Source organism: Scyliorhinus torazame, chromosome 19 (assembly GCF_047496885.1).
Source record: "Scyliorhinus torazame isolate Kashiwa2021f chromosome 19, sScyTor2.1, whole genome shotgun sequence".
Taxonomy (NCBI): domain Eukaryota; kingdom Metazoa; phylum Chordata; class Chondrichthyes; order Carcharhiniformes; family Scyliorhinidae; genus Scyliorhinus; species Scyliorhinus torazame.
Window position 1 is genome coordinate 108,171,309 of NC_092725.1, and position 15,748 is coordinate 108,187,056.

At 43.0% G+C, this 15,748-nt stretch overlaps 1 protein-coding gene across 11 annotated transcripts in view; it reads right to left on the reverse strand.

Annotated features, from left to right (window-relative positions):
• Positions 1-15,748, reverse strand: part of LOC140396417 (ubiquitin carboxyl-terminal hydrolase 15-like) — a 231,410-nt gene that overhangs the window by 119,546 nt on the left and 96,116 nt on the right. Inside the window, exon 7 of one of the 11 annotated variants that reach the window (XM_072485038.1) lies at positions 3,917-4,003. The exons of the other annotated variants lie outside the window; for them this stretch is intronic. Coding sequence (XP_072341139.1) covers positions 3,917-4,003 — 87 coding nt within the window. The remainder of the gene's footprint in view (positions 1-3,916; positions 4,004-15,748) is intronic. 11 annotated transcript variants of the gene reach the window in all.

The following is a 15,748-nucleotide window of genomic DNA, read 5'->3' on the forward strand; positions in this document are numbered from 1 at the left end:
AGGATCCCTCGCTCCTTGGGCTACACGGGAGGGAAGGAACATAGGATTACTCTATACATGGATGACAAGTCACCATTTGTGTTTAAGCCAGATGCTTCTGTTCTCACTTTATTGATGTGGTGGGTAGATTTAGCCTTTTCTCGGGTTATAAAATCAATTTTACTGAGTCTGTGGCTATGCCATTGGAAGGCTTAGAGGGAGACCTTCTCCCCTTTGCTAACCCCTTCAGGGTTTCCTTAATAGGTGTTTGGTTACTCTCCCCCTTAGTCATCTGTATGGGACAACTTCCCACTTTCACTCAAGTCTACTAAATAGGAACTGCACCGTTGACCCTCCTTGCTGATATCGGGTTGAGTAGTACAGCGCTGATCAAGATGAATGTGTTGCCTAGGTTATTGTATCCTTTACAGATGCCACCAATCTTCTTGCCTGTTAGGGTCCTAAAGGAAATCAATGGGACTCTCAGTTCATTCATATGGAACAAAAAGAAACCTCGCCTCCAAGGGCTGGTGTAGACTCGATGGGCCAAATGGTCTCCTTCAGCATTGTAAATTCCATGATAATTCTACGAATTTGATCCTTTGTCGTTAATTCTGGGGGTCCCAGACAGGAGAATTATTGATGCTGATGAAAAAAGGCTGTATAATTTCCTAAATTTTGCGGCATGGAAGAACATCTTTTGCTCCTGGATTAGCAATAAATATCCTTCAATTCAGAACTGGCATGAAATTATCACGGAATATATCCCAGTGGAGTTCCTAACACACATACTTCCCTTCTAAATTGGATGCATTCCAAAAAATGTGGGAACCCTATCTCCAATTTATGGGTTCCATAATGTCTGCTTGCTCCCATAAGGTTTTCCATAAGTTACATAGCACCACTGTCCTAAACTCGCTACACATGATGGTGTTCATCATTTTACCATGTTTTCATGGCTTTATCCTTTTCTCTCCCATCCTCTAGCTTATCAGTTCATCATTTTTCATTGTATAATCAGGAGGATCAAGTTTAGTGATTAAGCTGAACCAATTATGTCAAAGATCTCCTGTCTTTTTCTGTATGCATGAATGCAGAAGCATTTATGCTGTACTGTGCCAATTTTGAGGGCTTATGTTATTTGTTAAAAATGAAAAAACACTATTACAAATATATATAAAAATAAATTTATCCAATATGTGCAATATTTCAATTATTTTACTTTTTTAAAATAAATTTAGAGTATCCAATTCTTATTTTTCCAATTAAGGGTCAATTTAGTGTGGCCAATCCACCTACCCTGTGTATCTTTTTACGTTATGAGGGTGAGACATATGCAGACATGGGGACAATGTGCAAACTCCACAGGGACAGTGACCCGAGGCCAGGATCAAACCCGGGTCCGCAGCGCTTTGAGGCAGCAGTGCTAACCACTGCGTTACCGTGCCGCCCAATTTTTTTACTTTTATAAATCTCTCCGTTATGCTTTGCTTGCGATTTTCCAATAGTGGTGGAAAGTGGGAATCAAAAGCAGATTGTCTTGGCTCCCGTGGAATAGATTTTCTAAATTTAAAAGAATGTTTGCCGTTAGTTCAGCTTTTTCAGGAATCTGTACCAAGGTTTCCTTTTATCCACTGGCTCACAAACATTACTTGGTAATCCCTGAAAAACTCTTGGCACATATGCAGTAAGGATTTGGCCAAATGAGAGCCGGTTACAACAACATACTTGACTGCTTATGAAGCCTCTTACCTGCACATCAACCTAACCCTCTAGTATCTTAATATTCTGATTACAGGACCATGCATTTTGCAAATAGGATATTCTTGTAATTGGGCTGGAGCATACTTCTTCTATTTGCTTAATTTTGTGAATTTTGCTTAAACCTGGAACAGAAAATTGACAGTAGGAAGTAATATTCTGGTTGTGTGCTCTGCCACAGCTTCAATTGACAACTTAAATGCTATTTTTGGCTATGCTTGAAAAAGGTCCAGGAGCCTTCTACAGTTGCAGTTTGAACAGTATATTACTTTACTATGAATTTGTTCAATTCAATCACCCTATTGCTCTTATTTGGGTACCTTCAAAACCAATGGATGCCAAGGTTAACAAATTATCAATTACCCTTACATTTCTGACCAAATTAATGATCAGCAGGATGGTTTTTGGCAGTTTTCCACTGGTGATTATGCCATCTACATTACATCTCTCTGCCGCTCTACCCTTGAACACTTCAATGAATTGTGTTATGGTCTTGGGCAGGGCACCTCCAAGAAGTGTGACGCTAGGCATGTCTAGGTGATTTACCAACATAAGGACGCCCATCAAATAAATGGTCATGATCAATTAACTTCCTTCAAAATTGTTCTTTTGTACTCTGGCCGATCCTTCAGACTCTTTTCACATTAACTCAAAAGGCTCTGTCCTCTCTTGCAGTCAGTTCTCATTCTACATCAGTGATCTGTCAATTTATCTACCCTTGTCTATTTTTGCTGATGACCATGCTCTGCATTCATTAATTTTCCACAGCTTGCACATCATAGCTGAATGAGGACATCTTGATTATCTGAAAGCCACTAAACAGAGACAATTAAAAAGACAAGATTTCTTAATCTTCCTTCATGTTCCAATCTATCTATTGATCATCTCCTGTGATTCAGATGAAATTGCCACATTTACCATAATGCTAAAGCTGTCAATGAACTTCTTTAATATCAAAACAATTCATGAACAGTACAGCGCAGAAAGATTTGGACAGTAAGCACTACTATCATAAACCTATCAGGATTGAACTAGATCACATAGCTAAGGGTAATATAGTTGCCAGCAAAGAATAAATCCATGCATATTGAAGCAAGGTTATTACCAGACTACTTCACCTCTTTAGGTTATTTTATGCCCTCCTTTACACTTCTGTTCCTGCAGCCTCAGAAACTTGGCCACTTTGAAACAAATAGTTAAATGCCATTGACGAGTTGCATTTATAACCGGTTTAGTTCAAAGGCACGCTGAAGTCCTAAAATACAACGACCCAAATAGTCAAAGATGGAAGCCTTTTATGTCACCTGATAGCATACTCTGGAGGAAAGAAAGATCACAATGACTATATATATTCCAACACAAAGGAAATGAAGAATAGTCTTTGTTTCTCAATGGCTCATTTCAGCTCAAATGCAATTTCCAAGGAAGTACTCCTCATTTGCACACAGAACACTGGGAGGTTTAAGTAACTGCAGCTCCAGCTTTTTTTAAACAACTGCGTGCCAGCTATAAAATTCCTCAACCTCCAATATGGAAGTGATTGCAATATGGAGAACTTTCCAAGCCATGATATATCTTTTCATTTAAACACTATCTCCTTACGCCATCATTGACAAGCACAAAGCATGGTAACCTACCAATCACAAGCCGCAACAAAATTTAGGCTCTGCTACGTTTTGACAATATATTAATGCCACTCTTTATTACAGCATTCCAAATATTATTCCAAATATTCCAAATCGGGGTGACACTGAGGCCCAGCGGTTAGCACTGCTGCCTCACAGCACCAAGGACCCAGGTCAATTCCAGCCTTGGGTGGTTTTGTGGAGTTTGTATGTTCTCCCCGTGTCTGCGTAGGTTTTCTCCGGGTGCTCCGGTTTCCTGTCACAGTCCAAAATCTGCAGGTTAGGTGGATTGACCATGCTAAATTGCCTCTTATGTCCAAAAGGTTAGGTGGGGTTACGGAGATAGGATAGGGACATGTGCCTAGATAGGGTGCTCTTTCAGAGGGTCGGTGCACTGTAGAAATTTTATGATTAAAATACATGACAAGAGCATCAGTGACCAAAAACTATGTCCAAAAATGTGGGCACCACCTAATTCACAAACCAAAACACCTTCAAAAATAATTACATGCAGAGACATTTACAAACAGTTCTGAAGAGGTACTACTTACTTTCTGTTGTTGAAGCTGCTATAATTATTGGACAGAGATGAAGGGGAAACCTCTGATAATGTTGAAAAATTTGAAGCACTTGGAGACCTTGAAAAATAACGAAATTATAAAATTTGGTAATAAAAGTGAGGGACGGGGGGAACCCAATTTCTATGACCAAGCTCATGATTTGGATGTTACATGTTAAATGGATTAAAGCTATAATCAAAAGCAAATTGGGTAATGCCCTCAAATAATGTGTGTACGAGTAACAAGTAATTCTAGGGGATGGTTACTCAACTAAGATACTTCCTTGAATTTAGTCAAATTAGGGCAAGATGAAACTAATTATTCAAGAATTAAGAATGACGAAACAAAAAACCATCACCAATCGAACTCCAGTACTTTGGGAATAGCCTCGCTAGTAACTATAAGTGAAATCATTAGGCAGTTGCTCACTTTCACTACATTTAATGGAGGTCTACTACCACTGTAGTGGAAAGCATTACTGCTCTTTAACTTAAAAGGCCGCTCAGCCCACTGTGTCTGTTCTGATCATTTACTGCAGGGGCTGTTTAGCACAGGGCTAAATCGCTAGCTTTGAAAGCAGACCAAGGCAGGCCAGCAGCATGGTTCAATTTCCGTACCAGCCTCCCCGAACAGGCGCCGGAATGTGGCGACTAGGGGCTTTTCACAGTAACTTCTTTTGAAGCCTACTTGTGACAATAAGCAATTTTCATTTTTCATTTCATTCAGTTATAAAACTGATATAAAAGTTGAAAGTTAGGGCAGCGCGGTGGCATAGTGATTAGCACTGCTGCTTCACGGTACCGAGGTCCCAGGTTCGATCCTGGCTCTGGGTCACTGTCCTTGTGGGGTGTGCACATTCAGTGTTTGCGTGGGTTTCGCCCCCACAACCCAAAGATGTGCAGGGTAGCTGGATTGGCCATACTAAATTGCCCCTTAATTGGAAAAAATGAATTGGGTACTCCAAATGTTTTTTAAAAGTTGAAAGTTAATGATTTCTGGCCCAATACAAAACGTCACAGTGTACATTATTAGCCTTTTGAAAAAACAGCCTCAATAAAATTTCACTGTAGGCAAGTAATCTGAGAGTTAATGGCCCCTGTTTTGTGAACTACAGAGGTCCTATGTGCTGAAGAAGACCATTCCTGATCATACATTCCCACCCTCTGCATTTTTGTTCTTCATGCGCCTTCTGATCGAGTACATCAAATTTCACTGAACTGTTTACTTACTTGTATTAAAGATTTTAAAAACTTTAGTCATCTCCCTCTTATTGCAATAAGTGATGAACAATGCTCCCTCGAAGCCCCACATGCGTGCGGCAATGAAGCAATCATGAAGATACTTTGCAGTCCATAAACAAGCTATTTTCTTTAAGGGAGCATGGGGGTAACGTCATGCAAAGAGTCACGGTACCATGCATAGCGATGAACAAGCCATGCAGAAGAGAACATTTAGAGATCATTGATGATGAGACCGAGTCAATGACCTAAGTTACCGATTTACCAACCAGTGGAAACAAACCTTTAAAATTGATGAAATTGTGAAATAGTAGCAGTTAGAATAAATTTGCTTATCATTTTCTACAGTAAAAAATAAATTCGAATAACTATTTTTCATCATCGTCACATTTCATTCCAAATATATTCTATTGAGTCCTTGCTATATCATGGCTTCAATATCTAGTCTTCAAGCATGCGCCCTCCCATAAATTTGAATTCCTGCTCTTGCTCTTCATCCTCCCAACATTCTACCTAATTTCTGACACACAGGTTCCTCCCGACCAATTGTAATAACAACGCAATAATAACAACTTAGTGGTGTCTCAGTTCTCCCTTGTTCTATTTTAAACTTTCAAGTTGCAGATCAGAAGTAGCGCTGGATCTGACATTAGTGAGACAATTCCTGCCTAGTGAAAAATAAAAAGCTGTAAGAAGCACGTTTAACATACTTTACGGGGGACAAACCTCTGTACTAACACTGCTTCCGGCTCGAAAAGTATGAAAGAGCAATAAGAAACTAGAGGTCAAAGTAAATGTACAGATTTCTCTCTCATTCTCTCTCTCCAGCACATTAGATTCTTTTTAAAAACCTCTTCCCTCTGCTTATTGATCTTTTTTGGAAAGTAGAAATAAGTCGCACAATATTTGCACTTCAGTGGCATAGCTGTAGAATGCAAAAGATTTAAAAGCTATATAACCCAGATGCTCGGGGTTTAACTTTCAGTATCTGCACAAGATCTTGACACTGTTATTTCCAAGTCCAGCTTTAAGATTGCAAATTATAAATGCTCCATTAGCTGCATTGTTCCAGAGAAAAACACGTTAAAGTTGCTTGCGAAATGTTTCATATCATATTACCATTGTTTTTTTTTTAAACCACCTATATATTAGGCACCACCTACTTGATTCTTTTTCCATATCAGATTTCTCCCGTGTTGTCACTATTTTCAGTCGTCTCGCCAAGCTCCATTCTGAACTACCAACTCCATTCCTCTCCCTGGCAACAGTCTGGGATTAAACTAGTCTGTCCGCAACCTTGCTGTCAGATTTAGTCCCAAGATGAGCTCCTGATATCAATCACGTCATCACGAAGACTGTCTATTTCCACCTTAGTAACATGACCTAACCTCGTCCCTATCTAAGCTTGTCTGCTGCTGAAGCCCTCATTCATACTTCAGTTATCTCTGGACTTGACTATTCTGATGTATTCCTGGCTGGTCTCGCAAATTCTACCCTCCATAAACTAAAGGTCATATAAAGCTCTGCTGCCTGCGTCTTCATTCGTAACACCTACTGTTCCCATATCATCCCTGTAAGGATCCTCCTATTAATTCTGTCTGTCCCTTGTTTTTTCCTTTTATTTTCTGTTATTCTGTTATTTCAATTTTTGTAAATGGACAATTAATGAGACCTATGCCTTTAAGATGGACTTCACTTTTAATTTAAAAATAAAAGAACTTCCATCAGGATGTGCTGATTGATCTGACATCAATGATGACATCTTGATGGACTTGGCTGTTGACCAATGGACTGTGTCAGATTGCCAAGCATGAACAATGGATCATGCTGATTGGTCAGTTTTTTCTCTGGAATGTTCCTTCCTCTGAGACTGTGTTTCCAGTTTTAGTTTTGTTTTGAATTCAGAACTAAAGGAGGCTCTTTGAGTTTCTCTCTCCCAGAAAGGGTGAATTTCTCTCAAACACCCAGTTGGAGACCCTGCTCTCTCACCAGTAAAGCTGGAGGACATTCTAGTGAGACTGGTAATCAAGTAAGATTAAAGCTCAAGCTGAGAACACGGTTTGAGGGGAGCTAAAGAAAATCTTGAGGAAATCCAGACAAGCCACAAGTGAAGGCAGGGTCAGTTGTGTATTTAAAATTTTTAATTTTTTTTTTTTACGAGAGGCAATTTAGCGTGGCCAATCCACCTGCCCCGCACATCTTTGGGCTGTGGGGGGGGGGGGGGGGGGTGCGGTGAGTCCCACGCAGACACGGGAAGAATGTGCAAACTCCACACGGATAGAGACACGGGCCGGTATCGCACCCAGGTCCTCAGCACTGTGAAGCAGCAGTGCTAAGCACTGTGCCACCCTGCCGCCTGTTACAAACCCTTTGAAAATCTTATGTGGGGAACCCTGTTCTTATGTCAGAACAGCTGTTGGTCATTCTGGTGGAGTTGGAAACGAATAGGAATTACACAGGCCTGAGGCTGTTCTTTTGCGTGAATGCCCAGATTAATATAAATTAAAGTGACTCCCCAGAGGGAATCCTACAGCTGGGAGTTCTGACTAAAAGTCACTGTCAGAAGATCACCAATAGCGATCCAACCGGTTCTAATTACTCAGCATCCTATGTGGTCAGCCTGTAGCTGCAATGACTTCAACATCCGAAGCAAGGACACTCATCTTCCACTTCATTTGAATCCTCTGATTATTTTTCCCCCTCCCCCTTGTAAAGTAAAATGGGAAGAATGTCATTTGAAACATGAAGGTCTGATGATCAACCCGAAGGAATATGACAAAAAGCGAAGTAGAATGGAAAAAGATCCCATGAATGTAAAATGCTTAAAAATGATAAAGGGAAGTTAAGGCAGAAGTCCCTCAAAGGGTTAACAGCAGCAAAAAAATTTTAGACGGCAGACAGTGGTTATCACACAGACTTTGAGATAACACCTCGAAACAGCGCATGCTGTAACCCGATACCTTTCTTTCAAGTCAGAGAAATTCTAGCAAGTTTTTATATAAAGGGGACAAATTCTCCGCCCTTTGATAAAAGTTAATTATTTTGGCAAGCAATTGATTAGAATTGCCAGAATCTTAAGTTTGAATTATTTGAATTAATGTTTATTTGTGAATGATAGAAACTTAATGACATCAGTTAAAAGTGGAAATCTGAAGATGCCAGTTGACTAACTGCTTCTTCCCAAAAAGCAGCCAACACATTTTGTAAAATTGTTAAATGGGAAGAATGTCATTTGAAACATTTGAAAGGAATATGAGAAAATGCAATGCTTAAAAATGATACGGCATTGAAAGGCTGAAATACAACAAAATAATTAGTAGGAAGCTTCCCTGCCAGTGTTCTCTTTAAGTTAGTCTGACGGGCTACGGTCATGTTAACATTAAAGCATTCTCATGTTAACACCACAGCAACGAGATGTAACCAGTGAGGCTTCTAGAAGGGTAATAAATACCCTGAATCGCTAGTTGCCAGCATTAGCTTTTGCAGCTACTTCGGTGCATGGGGACAGCCATACTGAGGAGCCGAACAGCGAACCGCGACTGCTGATAACAAACACCAAGAGGAAGAGAGAATGCCAAGGGGGCCAAGAAGGTCTGATCAACCCGAACTGGACTCGAGTAGCAAGATCTTTTACTTGTTGTAAGTGATTTTATCTTTCGAAACAAAATAAAGTAAAAAATTTACTCTAACTTGAAATAGTGGCTATAACAAAATAGTGAAAGTCTACCTTACTAAACCTCAGAAAAGCAGGATCCAGGATTGAAGCTACTGAGTGGTAAGTAGGTAAAATCTTCTTTGTAAATATAGGTTATACCGGGTATGACTTGAAATATTAGTTTGACCTGAATAGCACCTACTTAAGGCTGCAAAGGAGTCAAGGAGTGAAAATCCTTGTACACCATTTAAAGAATCTTTTTGATCCTTTTTGGTGTAGGGGAAGATTTTGAAGAAACGTGGTGATAAAAATACACCCTCCCTCTGCATGTGTTGGTCTTTTATGAGTTTGGCTAAAGGGTGGGACGGTGAAAGGGGAGGGGGGGGGGGGAAAGAGTAGTAGATTAGCTGGCCATTATTCTAAGCATTGCATGCCTTATTTCAATTTTTGTTAGAAATAAAGTTATTCACTTACAAATCTGGTGCCTCTACTTCATTGGAGTAGTGAAGGGCCAAAGATCTCAGAAAATGAATACAAATTATTGGTTAATTCAGTTATGTTGGGACTACGGGGCCTGTGGGGCTGGAATTGACCGCACACCCGCCCAGGGTATCATAAAGCCCTGTGCTCAGAGCTACAAATCCCTCCACGGACTCACTCCCATCCTATCTCGGTGATCGTCTCCAGTCCAAAATCAAGATCTCTATGCTCCTCTTTTTTAAAATAATGTTTATTCCTTTTCACATTTTCTTCCAAATTTACACCCACCAACAATAAACACTAAGTAGTAACGAATACAAAGTCAATCCCCAGATCAACAACAACAATCCCATCCTCTCACCAAACCCCAAACAGCAGCCCGCATGTTAACATAAACAAATAACAAAAAGGAATCAGGTATCACCCATAGCCACCATTAACACATCCAACACCTCCCCCCCCCAATGTTCGATGTAATCCAATTCTTGAAAGTGCATAACTAATAACGCGCATGAATTGTATAACCCCTCCATCCTTCCCCTCAATTCAAACTTAACCTTCTCAAGAGTTAAGAATTCCAGCAGGTCCTACTGCCACGCCAACAGGATCCGCCTTCGGGCGATCAACAAGGCAAAGGCTACAACATCTGCCTCCGCACCGTTTCCAACCCCGGATTGTCCAACACCCCGAATATGGCCTCCCTAGGGCCCGGGTCCAGTTTCGCATGCACCACTTTAGAGATTACCCTAAAACCTCCTTTCAGTAATCCTCCAGCTTTGGACAGGGTCAAAACATATGAATGTGATTCGCGGGTGTGTGGCCCCCGCAACATTCAGACACATCTTCTATCCCCTCAAAGAGCCGGCTCATCCTCGCCCTTGAGGTGTGCTCTATATACCACCTTCAGCTGTATCAGCACCAACCTCGCGTACGAGGTGGAGGCGTTCACTCTCCGGAGCACGTCACATTCAGTAAAATAACATATAACCGTCGCAACAAAGAATGCCAATCAAACCAAACAAAAACTTAAACTCTATAACAATGTGAAGTCAAGTTAGTTACAATACAGGTCAATGAAAAGAAAGTTATAACATTTATACATTTTCCAGCTCCCAAATCACAGTCCACGATCTCTCTTCCAGCTCCACTCCTCACTTCTGTCCCAAGCCTTCTGCCTTCACGATCGCCTCAACAGCCTCCACCGTTTCGAAATAAAAATCTTTGGTGTTGTACGTCACCCTCAGCTTCGCCGGGTATACCATATCAAATCGCACCCCATAGTTGCAGTGTCGCCTTGACTCCGCCGAATGCCGCTCGTCTCTTCGCCAACTCCACCGTCAAGTCCTGGTATATCTGAAATCTAGCACCAGCCCACTGCACCTCCCGCTTCTGCATCACCCAGTTTAACACTCTCTCCTTCACGTGGTATTTATGGAAGTAGATAATTACTGTCTTGCTGGCTCATTTACTTTGGGTTTCAGCCTTAACTACCGATGAGCTCGATCCAGTTCATACCGGGAGGGGTCCTCACCCTCCCCCATCAACTCCACCAGCATCTTAGTGAAGTACTCTGTTGACCTCGAGCCCTCTGTCCCTTTGGGCAAGCCCACAATTCTCACATTGTGCTGCCTCGAGCGGTTCTCCAAATCTTCGAGCTTTGCTCGGAGCCCTCTGTTAACCTCCACCACCCTCCGCAGCTCATCCCCATCAAGGTGAGCTGGTCGCTGAGCTGTGACACGGACTCCTCCACTTCCTACACCTTATCACCTTGCTCTCTCATCTCGGCCGATGCCTTTGCCACAGCTACCCTCACCGGAGTAATTGCCTCCTCCACCAATGATTTCAGTGCGACCGCCGTCTCCTTCCTCAACACCTCCATGTGCCTCGGAAGCTGCTTCTTCAGCTCCACAGCCATCACCTCGGTCATCTTTTCCACTGTAAGTAGTGCGGCCCCACCTTGCGGTCCAGCCTCCACCATCTTGTCAGCGTTTTTGCTGGCCCTCTCACTCGACGGTGAACCCACATTTCCCCCCTTCTACACAGCTGCTTTTCGCATCCTTTAATGACTTATTATTTTTCTTTCTTTCTTCTATCTTTAAAAATAAAATTTCCCCCGGGACCGGACTTCAAACTTCTTAAACATTTCTTTAAGCGGGAGCCACCCGATGTGCATCTTCCCCTCTACATGCTGCATCCTGGATTCGGGCTTGCCGCCTCCACTGCCTCGTGTTCGACTCCGCCCCCGCCGCTCCAACTGCCGCGCAGCCCATGCTCGATGCCACCGCTCCGGCAGCCCGACTCTCCCGCAGGGTTCTTCATCTGTTTTAAACTGGCTTGGTTTGCCACCTGACTCTTAGGCCCTAAAGGACGAAAAAAAATCGGGGGTGGGGTGGGGGGGGGAAGAGAAGCAGGAAAACCCCCGAAAATAGCGTATGGCGGCGGGAGCCTCTTCTTGGTGCTGCTACTCTGCTCGCGAGTGCCACCGGAGGTCTCTCTGTGCTGCTCTAATACCCGTTTCAAGTGCACCTCTGATTTGAATTGTTACACCATTGGTGGCTGCGCCTTCGGTTGCCTAGGCCCAAAAATCTGGATGCCCATTGGTTATTTAAGACACTCCTTACAACCTACCTCTTTGACCAAGCTTTTGGTCAGCAGACCTTACACTGCTTAGCGGTTCACTTGATTTTAGAATGCTCCTGTGATATGCCTTGGGATGTTTCATCAAATACAAGTTGTTGCTGCTCTCATGATACGAACTCAACAAATTGAATGGTTACTTGTCACACTCTCTACTCACTTGCCATTTATTCATACATAAATCCCAGTGAGGGTCAGTTGCTAATCGAACCACAAGTAACAACAAAACCAAATGCAATATTTTCATTCCGAACATTGTTATTAGAAATGTGTATCGAGGGACTTGTGTAGGGGGAAGATGTGCACAAGGTGGTTTCCACTAGGGTACTGTTCTTTTAGCCCCTTCAAGTCAGTTTCTGGGGGTACTGTTGTTTAAAAACCCACTTGTGTAATGGAATAAGGTATCTCAATAGAGGAAATGCCCAGGAAGACCAGGGGGAAAAGGCCTGAAAGCAGAAGTTTGCCGACTGAATCGAAGGCCTCTCGGGGTTCCTCAGTAGCCAAGGTGTCGTAGGCAACCACGCGCACCTTGGTGACAGAATTTGAGAAGCAACAGCAGGTATTGTCAGGGAACCTCAGTGAGTCGATGGAAGAGGCCCATTGGGTTGAGGAGTCATCCCCACCGCATCACTCCAGTGAGCTAACTCTTTGGCTAGCAGGGCGGTTCCCACCCAGAGTGAAGAAAAATGCTAACAGATAAAGGACAGAAAATATCAAAGCCCCTTAAAAAATGGAACTCCAACAGGGAATGGAGCCCCTGGCTCCCATTGTGTTGGTGTTGGAGAAGACCAACAAAACAGTAAGAGCGCATGCGCTGTGATACAAGGAATGGAGTTGTCTCTTTTGAGGCACAGAAACCAGATTGTCTCTCTGGAAGCAGAGATGTCTCTGATGGCGGAGACGAATAAAGTGCTGAAGGCCAGGTGAATGATTTGGAGAATCGCTCAAGGAGGCAAAATGGATTGGCAGAGGGGATGGAAGGCCCAACTCCCACAGAGTATTTTGAAAAGATGTTTTGGAAGATGCTGGGGTAGGGTGGACTCTCGTCCCTGCCCGAGCTGGATCGAGCCCACCAGACATTCCGACAGATGTCTTGTCCCAATGAACCACTGCAAGCAGTAATTGTGAAGTTTCACAGCTTCCAAGGAAATGAGCAGGTCCTGAGATGGGCATCGCAACTACAAATGGGAAGGCTACGCCATCAGGTTTTATCAGGATGTGGGAGCGGAGCCGACAAAAGAAGTGGGCAACATTCAGCAAGCCAAATTCACCCTCTATAAAAGTCCGTTTTGGGGTGGGGTACCAGACACGGCAAAAAGTGACTTTTTGGGATGTTCGGGGTGAGCATCTGGAGATGGGAGGTCGTTGGGATTCCTTGTTTATGTTCATGTTTGCATTTCTTTGTTGAGTGGGTTGAATGTTTTGCAAGTTGGACTTCTGTAGGGGGTTATAATTCTATGAGCTTAGTGTTCTTGTTTTGTTTGGGGTTAGGTTAATTAGAAATAGGCTTTAGTGATTTTTGTTCACCTTATATTTTTTGTATGTTTGGGTGTGGTATTGTTTGGGTTGGGTAGGGAGGGGCAGGGGTAGTTTGGTAATGGTGACTGCAGGTGTTTGGGTTTTTTTAAGTCTTATTCGTGGGTTTCGTGGCCACCTTAGGTGGACCCATTTGTTGTACTATCTATGGAACTCTTGGTGGAAATGACCAACTCCGGATTGAGAGGGGAGGGGGTGATTGGAGGCCTCCAATTCATTTGGTCACCTGGAATGCCAGGAGTTTGAATAGCACAGTGAAAAGGTCGAGGGTATTTGCTCACCGTAAAATTTTGAAAGTTGATGTGGTGTTTACTGCCTTCTGCACCTGCGCGCTTACTTTCAGCGACTGATGCACAAGAACACCAAGGTCTCGCTGAGTATCCACCTCTTTCAATTTACAGCCATTCAAATAAAAATCCGCCTTCCTATTTTTGCTACCGAAGCAGATAACCTCACATTTATCCACATAATACTGCATATCTGCCATGCATATGCCCCACTCGCTCAGCCTGTCCAAATCACACTGAAGCATCTCTGCATCCTCATCACAGCTCACCCACCCACCCAACTTGCTGTATTATCTGCAAATTTGGAGATACTAATTCCCTTGTTTAAATTAATATATAATTGTTAATAGTTGGGGTTCTAGCACAACATTCCCTGCGATACCCCACTAGTCACTGCCTGCCAATCAGAGAAAGGCCCATTTATTCCAACCTTTTGCTTCCTGCCTGCGAACCAGCTTTTTATCAATCTCAAGGCACTATCCAAAGTCCCACGCAGTTTAACTTTAAATATAAATCTATGTGAGACCTTGTCGAAAGCCTTCTGAAAGTGTAAATAAAAAACATCCACCCGTTCTCCCTGATCAACTCTCTTAGTTACATCTTCAAAGAATTCGAGTAGATTTGTCAAGCATGATTTTCCTTCTGTAAATCCATGCTGACTGATTGCACCACTGCTTTCCAAATGCTATGCTATGAAATCCTTGATAACTGACTCCAGCAACTTCCCGATTACCAACGTTAGTCTCACTGGTCTATGATTCCCTGTTTTCTCTCTATCTCCCTTTTTGAATAGCGGGATTACGTTTGCTACCCTCCTATCTGTAGGAACCATTCCTGAGTCCAAAGAATTTTGGAAAATGACCAAGGATCTACTATTTCTAGGGCTACTTCCTGAGGTTCTCTGGGATGAAGAACATCAGGTCCTGGAGATTTGTACGCCCCCCTACAATCTCATAATTTCCCCAAAACCATTTCTTTACTAATACTAATTTCCTTAAGCTCCTCACTAAAACTTGTGCTTCTCAGAACTTCCGATACATTATTCATGTCTTCCATTGTGAAGACAGAAGCAAAGTACGAATTTAGTTCTCAGCCATTTATTTGTTCCGTTATGAATTCCTGTTTCAGACAGTGAGGGGCCGACATTCGTTTTTATTAATATTTTTCTCTTTACATACCTTTTTTTAAAAAATATGTTTTATTGAAATTTTTTTCCCAAACAACAATTTTTCCCCTCTTACAAAGCAAATGCAACAATAACAATACAGAAATTTTTAACAATACACAAGTAACAAAACCCCTTTATCTTTGACCTAAACTAAACTAAACCCCCCCCCCCCCCCCCGGGTTGCTGCTGCTGGTCATCTGTCTTCCCTCTAACGTTCCCCTAGGTAGTCGAGAAATGGCTGCCACCGCCTGGTGAACCCTTGAGCCGATCCTCTCAGGGCAAACTTTATCTGCTCCAGTTTAATGAACCCCGCCATATCATTTACCCAGGCCTCCAGTCTGGAGGGTTTCGCCTCCTTCCACATGAGTAGGATCCTGTGCCGGGCTACTAGGGACGCAAAGGCCACAACGTCGGCCTCTTTCGCCTCCTGCACTCCCGGCTCTACCAAAACTCCAAATAGAGCTAACCCCCAGCCTGGTTTGACCCGGGCCTTCACCACCCGCGAAATCACTCCCGTCACTCCCTTCCAGTGCCGGGCACGCCCAAAACATATGTGCGTGGTTTGCCGGGCTCCCGCCACACCTCCCACATTTGTCCTCCACTCCAAAGAACCTGCTCAATCTTGCTCCCGTTATGTGTGCTCTATGTAGCACCTTAAATTGAATCAGGCTAAGCCTGGCGCATGAGGAAGAGGAATTTACCCTGCTTAGGGCATCAGCCCACATACCCTCCTCTATCTCCTCCCCTAATTCTTCTTCCCACTTTCCTTTTAGTTCGCCCACCGACTCCTCCCCCTCTTCCCTCATCTCTCGATAAATCTCT